General features: G+C 33.1%; 1 protein-coding gene across 7 annotated transcripts in view; it reads left to right on the top strand.

Annotated features, from left to right (window-relative positions):
- The window catches only part of RICTOR (RPTOR independent companion of MTOR complex 2), a 133598-nt gene that overhangs the window by 102062 nt on the left and 17860 nt on the right, over window positions 1–13676 (top strand). For all 7 annotated transcript variants that reach the window (XM_032136080.2, XM_032136079.2, XM_032136081.2 and 4 more), the window contains 14 exons: window positions 1486–1573; window positions 2088–2178; window positions 2289–2355; window positions 2799–2879; window positions 4613–4713; window positions 6454–6619; window positions 6903–7004; window positions 7128–7174; window positions 8941–9076; window positions 9496–9695; window positions 10152–10278; window positions 10651–10815; window positions 10962–11038; window positions 11752–11830. In XM_032136080.2, the coding sequence (XP_031991971.1) occupies window positions 1486–1573; window positions 2088–2178; window positions 2289–2355; window positions 2799–2879; window positions 4613–4713; window positions 6454–6619; window positions 6903–7004; window positions 7128–7174; window positions 8941–9076; window positions 9496–9695; window positions 10152–10278; window positions 10651–10815; window positions 10962–11038; window positions 11752–11830 (1527 nt within the window). The remainder of the gene's footprint in view (window positions 1–1485; window positions 1574–2087; window positions 2179–2288; window positions 2356–2798; window positions 2880–4612; window positions 4714–6453; window positions 6620–6902; window positions 7005–7127; window positions 7175–8940; window positions 9077–9495; window positions 9696–10151; window positions 10279–10650; window positions 10816–10961; window positions 11039–11751; window positions 11831–13676) is intronic.

Here is a 13676-nt window from a genome sequence, read left to right as displayed (position 1 = left end):
ACGTTTAATTTACTAAAATTCTTTTCTTCAAAAATAATTAGCTTACTGTAACCTTTTTACTTTATAACTTTCAAATTTTTTAAACTTTTGACTCTTTTGCAATAATATTTAGCTTAAAACACAAACACATTGTATGGGCATTCAAAATTTTTTTGGTTTTATATCCTTATTCTGTAAGATTTTTCTGTTTTTAAATTTTTTTACTTTTTAAACTTTTTTGTTAAAAACAAAAACATAGGCCAGTGCGGTGGCTCACACCTGTAATCCCAGCACTTTGGGAGGCCAAGGCGGGCAAATCACCTGAGGTCAGGAGTTCGAGACCAGCCTGGCCAACATGGTGAAACCCCATCGCTACTAAAAATACAAAAATCAGCCAGGCGTGGTGGCAGGTGCCTGTAATCCCAACTACTCAGGAGGCTGCGGCAGGAGAATTGCTTGAACCCAGGAGGTGGAGGTTGCAGTGAGCCCGTGCCACTGCACTCCAGCCTGGGAGACGAGCGAGACTTTGCCTCAAACCCCCTCCCGCCACACACACACACACACACACACACACACACCACACACACACACACACACACACACACACACACACACACACACACACACACACACTAGCCTAGGCCTACACAGAGTTAGGATCATCAGTATCACTGTCTTCCACCTCCATACCTTGTATGTCTGGAATGCCTCCAGGGCAGTATACATGAATGAAGCTGTCATGTGATAACCATGTCTTGTTATGGAATACCTGCCTGAGGCTGTATTACAGTTAACTTTTTTTTTTTTTTAAGAGGCAAGGTCTTGCTCTGTCAGCCAGGCTAGAGTGCAGTGGAATGATCATAGCTCATTGCATCCTCGAACTCCTCGACTCAAGTGATCATCTTGCCCCAGCCTCCCGAGTAGCTAGGACTACAGGAACGTGCCACCACACCCAGTAAATTTTTAAATTTTTTGTAGAGATGGGATTTCTCTATGTTCCTAGTCTCAAAATTCTGGCCTCAAGCAATCCTCCCACCATGGCTTCCCAAAGTGCTTTTTTTTTTTAAGTATAGGAGTACACTCTAAGATAATGATAAAAGATGTAGTATAGTAAATAGGTAAACCAGTAACATAGTCATTTATTATCATTATCAGGTATTATGTAATTGTACATAATTCTATATATAATACTTTTAAACAACTGGCAGTGCAGTGGGTTTGTTTACTGCAGCATCACCACAAACAGTTGAGTAAATATTGCCCTGTGACAGACAATATGACTGCTGCTGTAGTTTCACTAGGCGATAGGAATTTTTCAGCTTCATCGTAATCTTAGGGAACGACCATCGTATATGTGATCCATCATTGACTAAAATGTTGTTATGTGGCATGTCATTGTATTAATGGTTCTGTTTTTATCATTTTAAAAATTATGTGAATAGAACATTTAAAAATCTTAAAAGTGTTTCATAAAAATAAATGAGGTGTATTTGTTTGCTAATTTAGCGAGGTCTACTTGAAGTGCTTTATGATATCTTTCGTCTTCCTCTACCTGTTGTGACTGAGGAGTTCATAGAAGCACTACTCAGTGTAGGTAAGTATTGAAGTACATTTGTGTCTTTTCATATATTGTAATTTTTATTTAATGGAGACGAAGCTCCTAAAAGGAGAAATACTAAATATTGAACACCATTTTCTTTTCTTGCTGCATAATTGTGACAGAAAATTAATATAAAAATAAAACCTCAAGTTCCTAAGACAGAAATTTTAATTTCTTCTTTATCACCTTGGCTCTTACAGCAATTAAATTAATAGGAATGGGCCAAAAAAGGAAAAGAGGAAACAGTAAGAAACCTATGTAATCCTCAGATTATCTAATTCTCATGTTATTTGAGCCAAATGACTTAAAGTACCGAAGTCCCAAAATGAAGGAAATTAGATCTGCGTGTATTTACATAACTAATTTTTGTCTGTATCTTTTTGAATATATGGTATTTAACCAGCACATTTTAAAGTTCTTTATAGCCTGGCTAGCTGATGGTTTTATACTTATCTGAAATGCTTCAGTGATATCTAATCTTTTCCCTACCATATTTTAACTATTTTAGATCCAGGGAGGTTCCAAGACAGTTGGAGGCTTTCAGATGGCTTTGTGGCAGCTGAGGCAAAAACTATTCTTCCTCATCGTGCCAGATCCAGGTAGAATTTAAATACAGAAAGGGTTTCAATTTATTAGAATTAGGGTTTTTATGTTAGACTGTGTAATCTATGAAACTTTATTTAAATTGTTTCTGTGCTGTTTTTTCCAGGCCAGACCTCATGGATAATTATTTGGCATTGATACTCTCTGCATTTATTCGTAATGGACTTTTAGAGGTAAGACTTACAAACCTTATTTTATTCCATTTTGTTTATTTTCTCTAACAGATTCTTTCAGGCCAGGCGTGGTGGCTCATGCCTGTAATCCCAACACTTTGAGAAGCCAAGGCAGGTGGATCACTTTAGGCCAAGAGTTCGAGACCAGCCTGACCAACGTGGTGAAACTGTGTCTCGACTAAATGTACAAAAATTAGCCACGCATGGTGGCACACCCCTGTAGTCCCAGCTACTCGGGAGGCTGACACACGAGAATTGCTTGAACCTGGGAGGCAGAGGTTAATACTGAGCCGAGATCTTGCCATTGCATTCCAGCCTGGGCAACAGAGCCGAGACTCTTGTCTCAAAAAAAAAAAAAATTCAGAGTGAAAAATAAATCTGACACATACATGTTTTCATATGTATTATTTTGCAACAGTGGTGTTATCTTTTTATTTTCAAAGGGCCTAGTTGAAGTGATAACAAACAGTGATGATCATATCTCAGTTAGAGCTACCATCCTTTTAGGAGAGCTTTTACATATGGTAAGTTTAGCAACTTCTGATTATATGTTTCATACCTTTAATGTTTGAATTTATAAAACAAGTTATTTTAATGGTGTTGCTTTGTATTATCTCAAAATAAATTTGCATTTCTTATAAATGTTTATCTTAGCATTACAAAAAGCCCTTGGTACTGTATCCTGAGATAGATACGTACGTGCGCGCATACGCATGCACACGCATATTTCGATTGGTTTTGTAAATGGAATAAATATACAACATGCAAAGTACTGAAATGTTGATTTTTACACTCACTTTCAAAGTTGACATTTTCGTCCTGTAAATCTTAATTGATCTCAGAAAGACTTCCTAAGAAGCAAAAAATTGCAAAACTATGGATACTACTTCAGTCTGCTAAGAATGTACTTGTTACATGGTAGTCAGTGCCTGAATTTTAGAAAGCTTTGTGCAGAAGCTTTAAATACAGTCTTGGTTGAACATTATAGTCTTTTCTATAAACTTGTAGTTTGAGGTTCAGAAGATGGGCTTTTTTTGGTTTTTTGGTTTTTGTTTTTCTTTTCACCATGATTTTGTGATTACAGTAACTTTTGGAAAGTAGGAGCTAGGAAAGTGATTTGACAATTCTTTACTCTCAGCAAATCAATCAATGAGGGATCCCTGATAGTTTGCAAGGTAGGAATTTATATTTTTAGATTACTTACTAGTTAGTAAATACAAAATAAAAAGAGCCATTTAAAACTCATTAAGGAAGAATTGATTCTATGGCAGATCTTTTGAAATTATGTCATAGTTTGCTATTTTTAGCAGATGTTTTTTTGTTTAAGTTTTTCTTTCTTGATCTCTTCCCCTCCTTCCCACCCTTGTTTCCCCTTCATAGCGACTGGCCTGTGTGAGTGAGGTAAAGAGCATTAAGCAGAATTTAATTTAACTTTCTTTTTTTAAATCAGTGAATTATTTAGCTGCTTGCTCTGTTCTTTTTTGGCCCTTCTGTGAAAGAATTATGTAGAGTCAGAGGCTTTCAGGTCTGATTATTTGTCTTTTAATTCTTAAGATGTCATTTCCTATTCAAGAATACCAATATTCAGAGTTATTTGCTTTTATATGAAGGAATCTCTGTACATTTTATCTTTTTCCCTTGTCCCATACCCAGAATTCTGTAATTCTCTTGAAATAAAAGAGCTAGTTATTTTGCTTATTATTCTTACGTTTTCTATCTTCCACATTTGATCAGTGCACTTGTCTTCATTGATAGCTGGTTGGGTGGTGAGGTTTTTGTTTGGAAAGTAGAAATTAATATTTCTTGTTTTAAAGATTATGGCATATGGGACAAATCTATTTTGAGAAAGTAGTTTTTAAAACTTAAGAAGTCAACTCATAAATTTGGATATGGCATCTAGCATTTTAAATGTTATTTTAAACATAGGTTGATTCCTGTAGTGTTTTGACATATAATCCCTTCTGGTCATTTAAGAATTGAGTTTAACTGGGTACCACTTAAAACCATAATATTATAATAAAGAATCTATGAAACTTAATGGTTATGTTAATATGTGTGTATCTGTATATTTCATCCTTGTTGAAAGTATTATAGATATGATAAAAATATAAATAAGCATGTATTGGGAAAATAATTTTATGAGTAAAACCTCAGAATTTGTAATAGTCTTGAATACAGCATTATATGTGCAGGTAATCTACAACATAAACTATTTCTACTTCTGAAAACTCATGTAAAATGTTATGCTTCATTTTAGGCAAACACAATTCTTCCTCATTCACATAGCCATCATTTGCACTGCTTGCCAACCCTAATGAATATGGCTGCATCCTTTGATATCCCCAAGGAAAAGAGACTGTAAGTATCAGAGCTTTAGCAAAGCTTTTGTTTGATGTATTTAATATCGAATTAGATTATTGTCTCTTCTTTTAAAAAAAAATAGTATGGATAGGTTATAGTGGGAAATTCTTTTAAGGAATTTGCTAAAGGAAAAATTAATAGTTCTAAAAATATTTAATAATGTGTTTTTTAGGCTACAAAATACTAATAGTATAATAAAATCACTTTTTTCTAGCATGTTTGTAGACAAGGATATAGAATGGTTATCATATTACTGAAAATGTTAGCTGAGAGATTTTTGGACTCCTTTATGTCATGAGCAGCAATTCTGGCTCTTTTTTTTAATGTCTATGAACTATTTCAAATAAAGCTTTACAGTATTAATATATTATTTTACTTGCATGGTTAAAAATGTTGGAATTTAGTAACAAGTACTACTGGGCCACATAGCAATAAGCTGAACTCTTGCTACTAAAGGAGATACTGCAAACATAGAATTTACGAACAAAATTATGGTAATACAACTGTAGCTCTGCTGGAATTCCAGTGCTAATAATAAAATATATATAAAAGGTAATGATGGAAGGGCTCAATTGGGAAGTGCTAGAAGGAACTTAGCTTGACTTGGCAAAGTGTATATCTAGGCTAGGAATGTCTTTTTGTGGTTGTTTTTTTATTTTGTTATTATGATCAGAAACGTATATGGACCATTTTATTTTTTTGCTTGATGTTAATGAAATGGAGTTTTTTAGCTATTCAAAACTATGTATTTTTGTTAAGTTATAGTACATTTTTGAAAAGTTTACTTAGCTTTTATAATAAAGTACACTTAATAATCTTAATTTTCATTCTGCCATTGGAAATACTGTTTAACAGACCAAAGTTGTCTTATAAACTGAGGGCATTAGGAGTTATCTCAGTTCTGTCTCTAGGCTTACATCAGTAATAGTAGCTTTTAGCTTTTGTATTAGTAGTTTCATGATGGAAGAATATACTTTCCCAATACCTGATAGACCTAAACTCTGGGTTAGATTATGGCCACAAATTCCAGGGTTCATCAGGAATTCAAATTTATCTTCAGAATTCCAGTAAGAATAGTCCTCTTAAAATAGTTTTATGTTTAGCTCAGTAAGCTTTGTTTATTGATAAATACTTTTCAGTCAGCACATCCCAATATTTAAAAATTCTACTTACTAGAAATTCTGAAGGTGAGACTTGCCACCAAATTCTTGAAAATGGCGCTTTTATTTACCACAAAGAATTAAATATAATTTATAAAAATATGCCATTTGCAGTTACAGACCAATGTGGAAAATAGAGGCTGTTCAGTTGATACTGGGATCATTGATTATCCATATGGGAGTACAGTGAAATTATTTCAACCTCATATCGTAAACAAAAATAAGTTTCAGGCGGATTAAGGATTTATATGTGAAAAGCAAAGCTTTAAAACTTTAAGAAAATATAGAAAACTAGGTTTCTGACCTTGTAGGAGTTCTTAAAACCAATATACAAAAAATACCTACCACCATAGAAGAAAAGTTTAGTTAAGTACATGTTCAATTGCATCTAAATAATCAGTGTGTCTTTATATAAATCAGTAGTGTTGTTTATTTTTTGTATTTGTCTCTCCAAATTTGATGAAATAATTTACTTTATCAATAATAATTTCTAGCCTTGAACTTACATAAGCTTTAATAATTTACCAAGGTAATCTCTTAAATTATGTTGTATTAATTGAATTGTTTTTCTCGTTAGGCGAGCCAGTGCAGCCTTGAACTGTTTAAAACGCTTCCATGAAATGAAGAAACGAGGACCTAAGCCTTATAGTCTTCATTTAGACCACATTATTCAGAAAGCAATTGCAACACACCAGAAACGGGATCAGTATCTCCGAGTTCAGAAAGATATATTTGTTCTTAAGGTGCTGACATGAAATCATGATTTTCAACTTAAAAACAACATGTTAATTCCTTAACCACTGGATTTTAGTATGCATGTGTTTGAGTTTACACTTTTCTTCATGCATATGAATTTTCAGATGGCTTCTGAGTTTTATAATTTGGAGATGGGTTTTTATAACTTTAAAAAACCTTGATCTATCCTTAAATGGAAAAGCTGCCTTTCAGGTTTTCAAATTTGAACCTAGTTTTCTGATATGAGGACAGTTTGCCTTAATTTTTCTTATTACTTTCTGATGATTTTAGGATACAGAGGAAGCTCTTTTAATTAACCTTAGAGATAGCCAAGTCCTTCAACATAAAGAGAATCTTGAATGGAATTGGAATCTTATAGGGACCATTCTTAAGGTATGAAAAGATACTTCATGGTAATGGCTTGTCTTTAATTTTATTATTAATTATAACGTAATTATCTTATATGTTTGAGAATTGATAAGTACATATGTAATATAACATATTATGTTTTTCTAGTGGCCAAATGTAAATCTAAGAAACTATAAAGATGAACAGTTACACAGGTATGTAAGAACTATTTTGCATTTAAATTTAAAGAACTTAAATATGGATATTAGGCCTAATGCCTGTTAAAATATGTAATAATTTTAAAGACATATACATACATTTTAACAATTTCTCTTCAATAGGTACTCATATGTTTTTTAATATAGTCTTATTTTATAACCAAAACATATTAGCAAATTCTTTTTCTAGTTATTTACATTCTGCTTTTAGTTGTGGAATAGATGAAGTAGTTGAGATAAAAGTTTTTCAAATTGGGGTAATATCAATTGTATAGTGGGTCTTAGCCCTAACATATGAGGATGACATAATAAAGACTTATATTTTTAATATACAACTTTTATTCCTGTTTGACTTTGGAGTTATCCATTATAACTGCTGTTTATATTCTCTTTAACCACACCTTCCGTAACCCGTGCAAATGTTTGTAGCGTGAAGAACACTTTAAGCTACGATGCTGTTCTTCATTACACCCATATGTTTTTACTCCTGAGTTTAGACTAACCAGCTATTACTGCTGATCTCAGAAAGAGGTCCTTAGTATGTTTGAGAAATTGATGTCATTAACATTATTATTTGATTGCATTCTCTATTCATGATATGTAACCTAATATCTATAAAAATTTTAAGAAATAAAGATAACTTATAAATTGCACTGAAATATAAAAGCATAGTACTGACTTTTTATACTCCTTGAGAACACAGATGATGTCTTACTCAACTTTGTTTTCCCAGCTCCTGGATTGGACACCTCTATTGGATTGAATTGTAGTGCATGAAATTGAACTGAACTAAATTCAATAGAAGCTTAGAACATAATGTTGAAAGATATAATGTTGAAAGATCATAAATTATGTCTATAAATTCATTGGCCTAAATTGCAACTTTTATGCTTGACCTTTTGCCTAATTGTGAAAAACCAACAAAATCATAGTGTAGTATCTTACAATTATCTTAACAATAGAACATTATTGAGCCATGGGACAAGGTTCTTCATGAATACAGTAGAAGAAAATTTAAGTTCAGGTGACATCCTCATTTATCCAATTTTTATATTCTAGCTATGTTAAATATGCATTCATCTGGCTAGCATCTTTCTTCTAATCATCTCACCATAAAATTCTTACTCCACAGAAATATTTTTTTAAATGAAGGTTTTTTGTTTGTTTGGTTTTTGGGTTTTTTTTTTTGGTATGAAATGTACTGTATTAGTCCATTCTCATGCTGCTATAAATCACTGCCTGAGACTGGCAGTTATTTATAACTGCCTCTACAGATAATATGGAAATTATCTATAAAGGAAAGAGGTTTAATTGACTCACAATTCCACATGGCTAGGGAGGCCTCAGGAAACATAATCGTGGCAGAAGGGGAAGCAAACGTATCCTTCTTCATATGGCAGCAGGAGAGGGAAGTACAGAGCACAGGGGGAAAAGCTGGTGATAAAAACATCAGATGTGAGAACTCACTCACTATCACGAGAACAGCATAAGGGTAACTGCCCCCATAATCTTATCTCCTCTCATGAGGTCCCTTTCACAACATTATGGGGATTATGGGAACTACAATTCAAGATGAGATTTGGGTGGGGGCACAGGCAGACCATATCATGTACCAACCACTTTTAATACATTTCTTGCCATTTATCCCAATGGTTCAGACCCAAAACATATTCTGAAAGTCTTATTATGTCCTAAGTAATGGTTAATATTCTAAAATAATTGCTTCATTTCTTACCTTGTTGCTACTTGTGTTTTGATTTTAGGTTTGTACGGAGACTACTTTATTTTTACAAGCCCAGCAGTAAATTATATGCCAACTTGGATCTGGATTTTGCCAAGGCCAAACAACTCACGGTTGTAGGTTGCCAGTTTACAGAATTTCTTCTTGAATCTGAAGAGGTGGGCATTCTGAATATTTTCCAGAGCAAATGTTTTTTATTGAATTTGCTTCCCTTACCCTCCCTCTGTTTCCACCTTCTGTTTTGCTTTTATTTCTGAATATGCATAAGCTGTATTTGGAAACATAGGAAATGATCCCAGACCTAGAGTTGAATCCCGACTTAGTCACTAGTTATGAGACTGGGCAAGTTATCTGCCCTCTAGAAGACCTGGTTTACTCTTCTGTAAAATGGAGAATAATATCATCTCCATGCAGCATTGTGTTGAAGTGGATTAAAAAACAATAGGTGCTCACTGATTGATAGCTATTATTGGTAACTTCATCATTATTATTAAGTTTTTGTACTTGATTGAAGCTGATTTTCCAATTACAGATTTTGAATGCTTTTCTCACAATATCACAATGTATTTACTTTTAGGATGGGCAAGGATACTTAGAAGATCTAGTAAAGGATATTGTTCAGTGGCTCAATGCTTCATCTGGAATGAAACCCGAAAGAAGTCTTCAAAACAATGGTTTATTGACCACCCTTAGTCAACACTACTTTTTATTTATTGGAACACTTTCTTGCCACCCTCATGGAGTTAAAATGCTGGAAAAATGCAGTGTATTTCAGTGGTGAGCATTCCTAGATTTTGTTGCAATAGATACATGAACTTTATTTTTAATGTAGTTAGATATGGTATGCTTTTTAGTCTGTATACATGTGTTTGGTTAAGTTTTATTTTAAATTAGCATTATCTTTGCTTTAATATTCTTTTTTAAATTGTTGTTATTAAATGCTTCCTTTCCGAAAAGCTTGTTTATATTAGGAATTTTAAAAATATACATTGAATTGACTTCATGCTCTTCCCACTCCAGCATTCAAAATAGTAACTATGTGTGATGATTGATGTGTTCATTGATTGTGGTAATCTTCACAATGTATGTGTATATCAAATCAAGTTATACACCTTGAATAATACAATTTTTATTTGTCATTTATACTTCAGTAAAGCTGGAAAAAATATTTGTTTAATTAATATATCAATATAGTAATTTCTTTTAACCTTTCTTATTTTTTTTTCTTTTAAGTCTCCTTAATCTTTGCTCCTTGAAAAACCAAGATCACTTGCTAAAACTTACTGTTTCTAGCTTGGACTATAGCAGAGATGGATTGGCTAGAGTCATCCTTTCCAAAATTTTAACTGCAGCTACTGATGTGAGTATAACATAGCCAGTAAAACTATTTTTATAACCAATTAATTCACTACTTTATGAATTTTGGGCTAAGTAAAATTAATTTTAAGTGCTAAGAATATGATATGGAAATTGAGTTTACTTTAAAATTTTAGTTTCTCCAAGGAACTGCATATAGTACTCATGTTTTTATATCATGGGGAAGAAGCTGCTAGATAGAAAGGGTAGTATTTTATTTTACAAGAACCAAAAAAGTATTCATATCAAGAGCTAGACCACCAGTTCCAGGCATTCTTCCCTTTTCAAGTAGCAGGACTATCCCAAAATAAAATCAAATAGGCTATTTATGGTGAAGTTTTTTTTTTTTTTTTAATGTATTCATTTATCTTTATAGGCCTGCAGACTCTATGCAACAAAACATTTAAGGGTATTATTGAGAGCTAATGTTGAATTCTTTAATAATTGGGGAATTGAGTTGTTAGTGACCCAGCTACATGATAAAAACAAAACGATTTCTTCTGAAGCTCTTGATATCCTCGATGAAGCATGTGAAGACAAGGTAAAGGTTCATTTTTTATAATTTAATACTTAAATTTTTTTGAAATACTCATTTGACAATTTTGTAAAAGTATATAATAGGCATTTTGGAACTAAAAATTTTGCTATTTTTATACAATTGTAAAAAATAATGATAATCTCTTTTAGGCCAATCTTCATGCTCTCATTCAGATGAAACCAGCGTTATCCCACCTTGGAGACAAGGGTTTGCTTCTCCTCCTGAGGTAAATTTTCAGTTATGTTTTTTTGTTGTGTTCTTTGGCAGTGTATCTTAAAGATAGATTCAAATCCAAATGGGAAATACGCTAAAGAGTTTACCTTTTAATATTGAAACATTGTCTTTTCATTGTTTTGGCTTTTTCTTTTTTTTAATTTTTTTTTTGGTCTATTCATACTTTTCATGACATTTTCCTTTTTTTTTTTTTAATTGAGACAGAGCCTCACTTTGTCATCCAGGCCAGAGTGCAATGGTCCAATCTTGGCTTGATGCAACCACTGCCTCCCAAGTTCAAGTGATTCTCCTGCGTCAGCCTCCCAAGTAGCTGAGACTAAAGGCACACGCCACCACGCCCAGCTAATTTTTTGTATTTTCAGTAGAGTCGGAGTTTCACCATGTTGGCCAGGCTGGTCTTGAATTCTTGACCTCAGGTGATCCACCCACCTTGCCCTCCCACAGTGCTGGAATTACAGGCATGAGCCACCGTCCCTGGCTGACATTTTCTTTATTGTGATTGGGTTCGCGTGTTGTTGCAAAGATTGTGAAAATTTATTTGTAATTGAAGTTATAATAAATTATAGTTGACCTTTTAGTTTTAGGAACGAACTATTCCTAAAGTCTTTTAGCTCCTTATACTTTTTTAAATTTTAGTTATTTTGGCTTCTTAAGATACTTTTTTGCCAGACTCAATGTTAAATTATTGCTTGTTTTAATTTGCAGATTTCTCTCCATTCCAAAAGGATTTTCCTATCTGAATGAAAGAGGTTATGTAGCAAAACAGTTGGAAAAGTGGCACAAGGTAACTTCTTATTTGAATAAGATTGAATTTGTGTGTTTTTATCTTCTGAAATTGATTTGTGAATTTAGAGGATGGTTTTTTATATCAGTGTTTTGAAATTAATAAGGTTAAATATTTAAACATCAATATCAAGTTGAGTCCTAAATTCTGCATAATTGCTAGTATTTATAGTTATACATTTTTTTAAACTACAGTTATTTCTTTTGTTCTGAACTGTTGACTGTATTCATTCTATTGAAATTTGACTTTCAACTCATTTGATTTTATAATCTAATTTTTGGCCTTTTTTATCATTTCTTTCATTCTTGGGTCCCTTAATATGGCCTACAACTTTGCATGAGCCCTTTTAAGCTAAAACTAAAATAATTTTTTTAAATGAAGGGAGATTGAAATCCCAAGGAGATATAATCATTTAGTTAAACTTTACTTTAGGATACTACTTTACCTAAATCTGAGAATGAACTTGCTGTCATAGGGCAACCTGCTAAGAAGGGAGTAGTTTGAAGATATGAAACAACTTTTCTAGCTTTTCTTTAGCTGGTGATTGCTGTGGCTTCATTATTTTGTTTGAAGTATTATAAGTCATCAAAGCATCTTGGAAACCCGTGGTCAAAATGATCTTTACCAATATAAATGATTTTTAGATTTTTCATCATTTCAGATCAGTTATCCTGTTTTCTCTTTTTTGTTAACAGTTACAGATTCTTTTATAGTGTCTGTATTGAACCATATTTCATAAGAGATACTCCTTAAATGGACTAAAACTTTGAAGCATACAACTTAAGGCATGAAGTCTTTTAGTATTTGATGAATTGTAGAACCAAGACAAGATGTGATAGGTTTGTTTCCTAGAAGATATTTAAATCATCATAATAAAATTTATTATACAAATCATAGTATTAGAAAATTGCTTAGAATATTGGTGCAGTGCTTGAAAATAGCATAAAATATAAGAGCTATAACAAAGTTATATGCAAGGTATAAGGGAACACAGAGGAGAGATTAATGATTCTGCCTTAGGGATTATCAGAAGAAATGTTGGATAGGCGCAGTAGATGTGATACTTGAAATGGTCTTGAGGAGTAAGTAGGCAAATAAATTAGAAGAAGGCTATCCACGGAAGAAGGAGCAGAATAAAGCTGTGTAGATCATTGGAACATTATAGACTTATAAAGAAAGTCATATTCCAAGGTAGTTGGAACTAAGATAAGCGTGGAGTGGCAAGATGAGGCTGGAATGGTAAATTAAAGCTAGATTGTAAAAGGCCTCGTAAGCCATATTATATCATCCTAAGGGATTTCAATTGTATATATAGTGGGGAATTCTTAACAGCTTTTAAAGAGTGATCAGAGTTGTACTTTAGTAATCTGACAGGTTGCAGTGGAGAGGCAGAATTTTGATCATTGAAGGGAAAGTCTGGGAATATTGACACAAGTTTAGAAACAAGAATTGATGACTGCCTGAACTTCACTGGTAGTTAGGTTGAATAGATAAGGACACATTTTCTGGGCATTTTCAAAATAAGATGGACAGAATTTGTGGGCTGATTGGATACAGTAAATAAGAGGTCCAACTTGGCTCATAAGGTTTCTAATTTAATGACTGAATATATAATGGATCACTATTAAGAGATCACATTTATAAAAAGTGGTTTGTTCAGATTAGGATAATGATTCTTCAGTATGTTGAACTGGCATTGTCTGTGCAATAACCAAGTGATGGCTTGAAAATGCGGATGTGGAGCTCAGATTTGTGAGGAAGATGGCGGATATGGGGGTCATTAGTATATAGTACTAGTTGAAACCTGAGCCAAAAGCTTATGGATATGATAGAACATTTGCATTCA

This window comes from Hylobates moloch, unplaced genomic scaffold, assembly GCF_009828535.3.
Source record: "Hylobates moloch isolate HMO894 unplaced genomic scaffold, HMol_V3 SCAFFOLD_17, whole genome shotgun sequence".
In the NCBI taxonomy this organism is placed as follows: domain Eukaryota; kingdom Metazoa; phylum Chordata; class Mammalia; order Primates; family Hylobatidae; genus Hylobates; species Hylobates moloch.
This window is presented reverse-complemented; position numbering and strand designations above follow the sequence as displayed.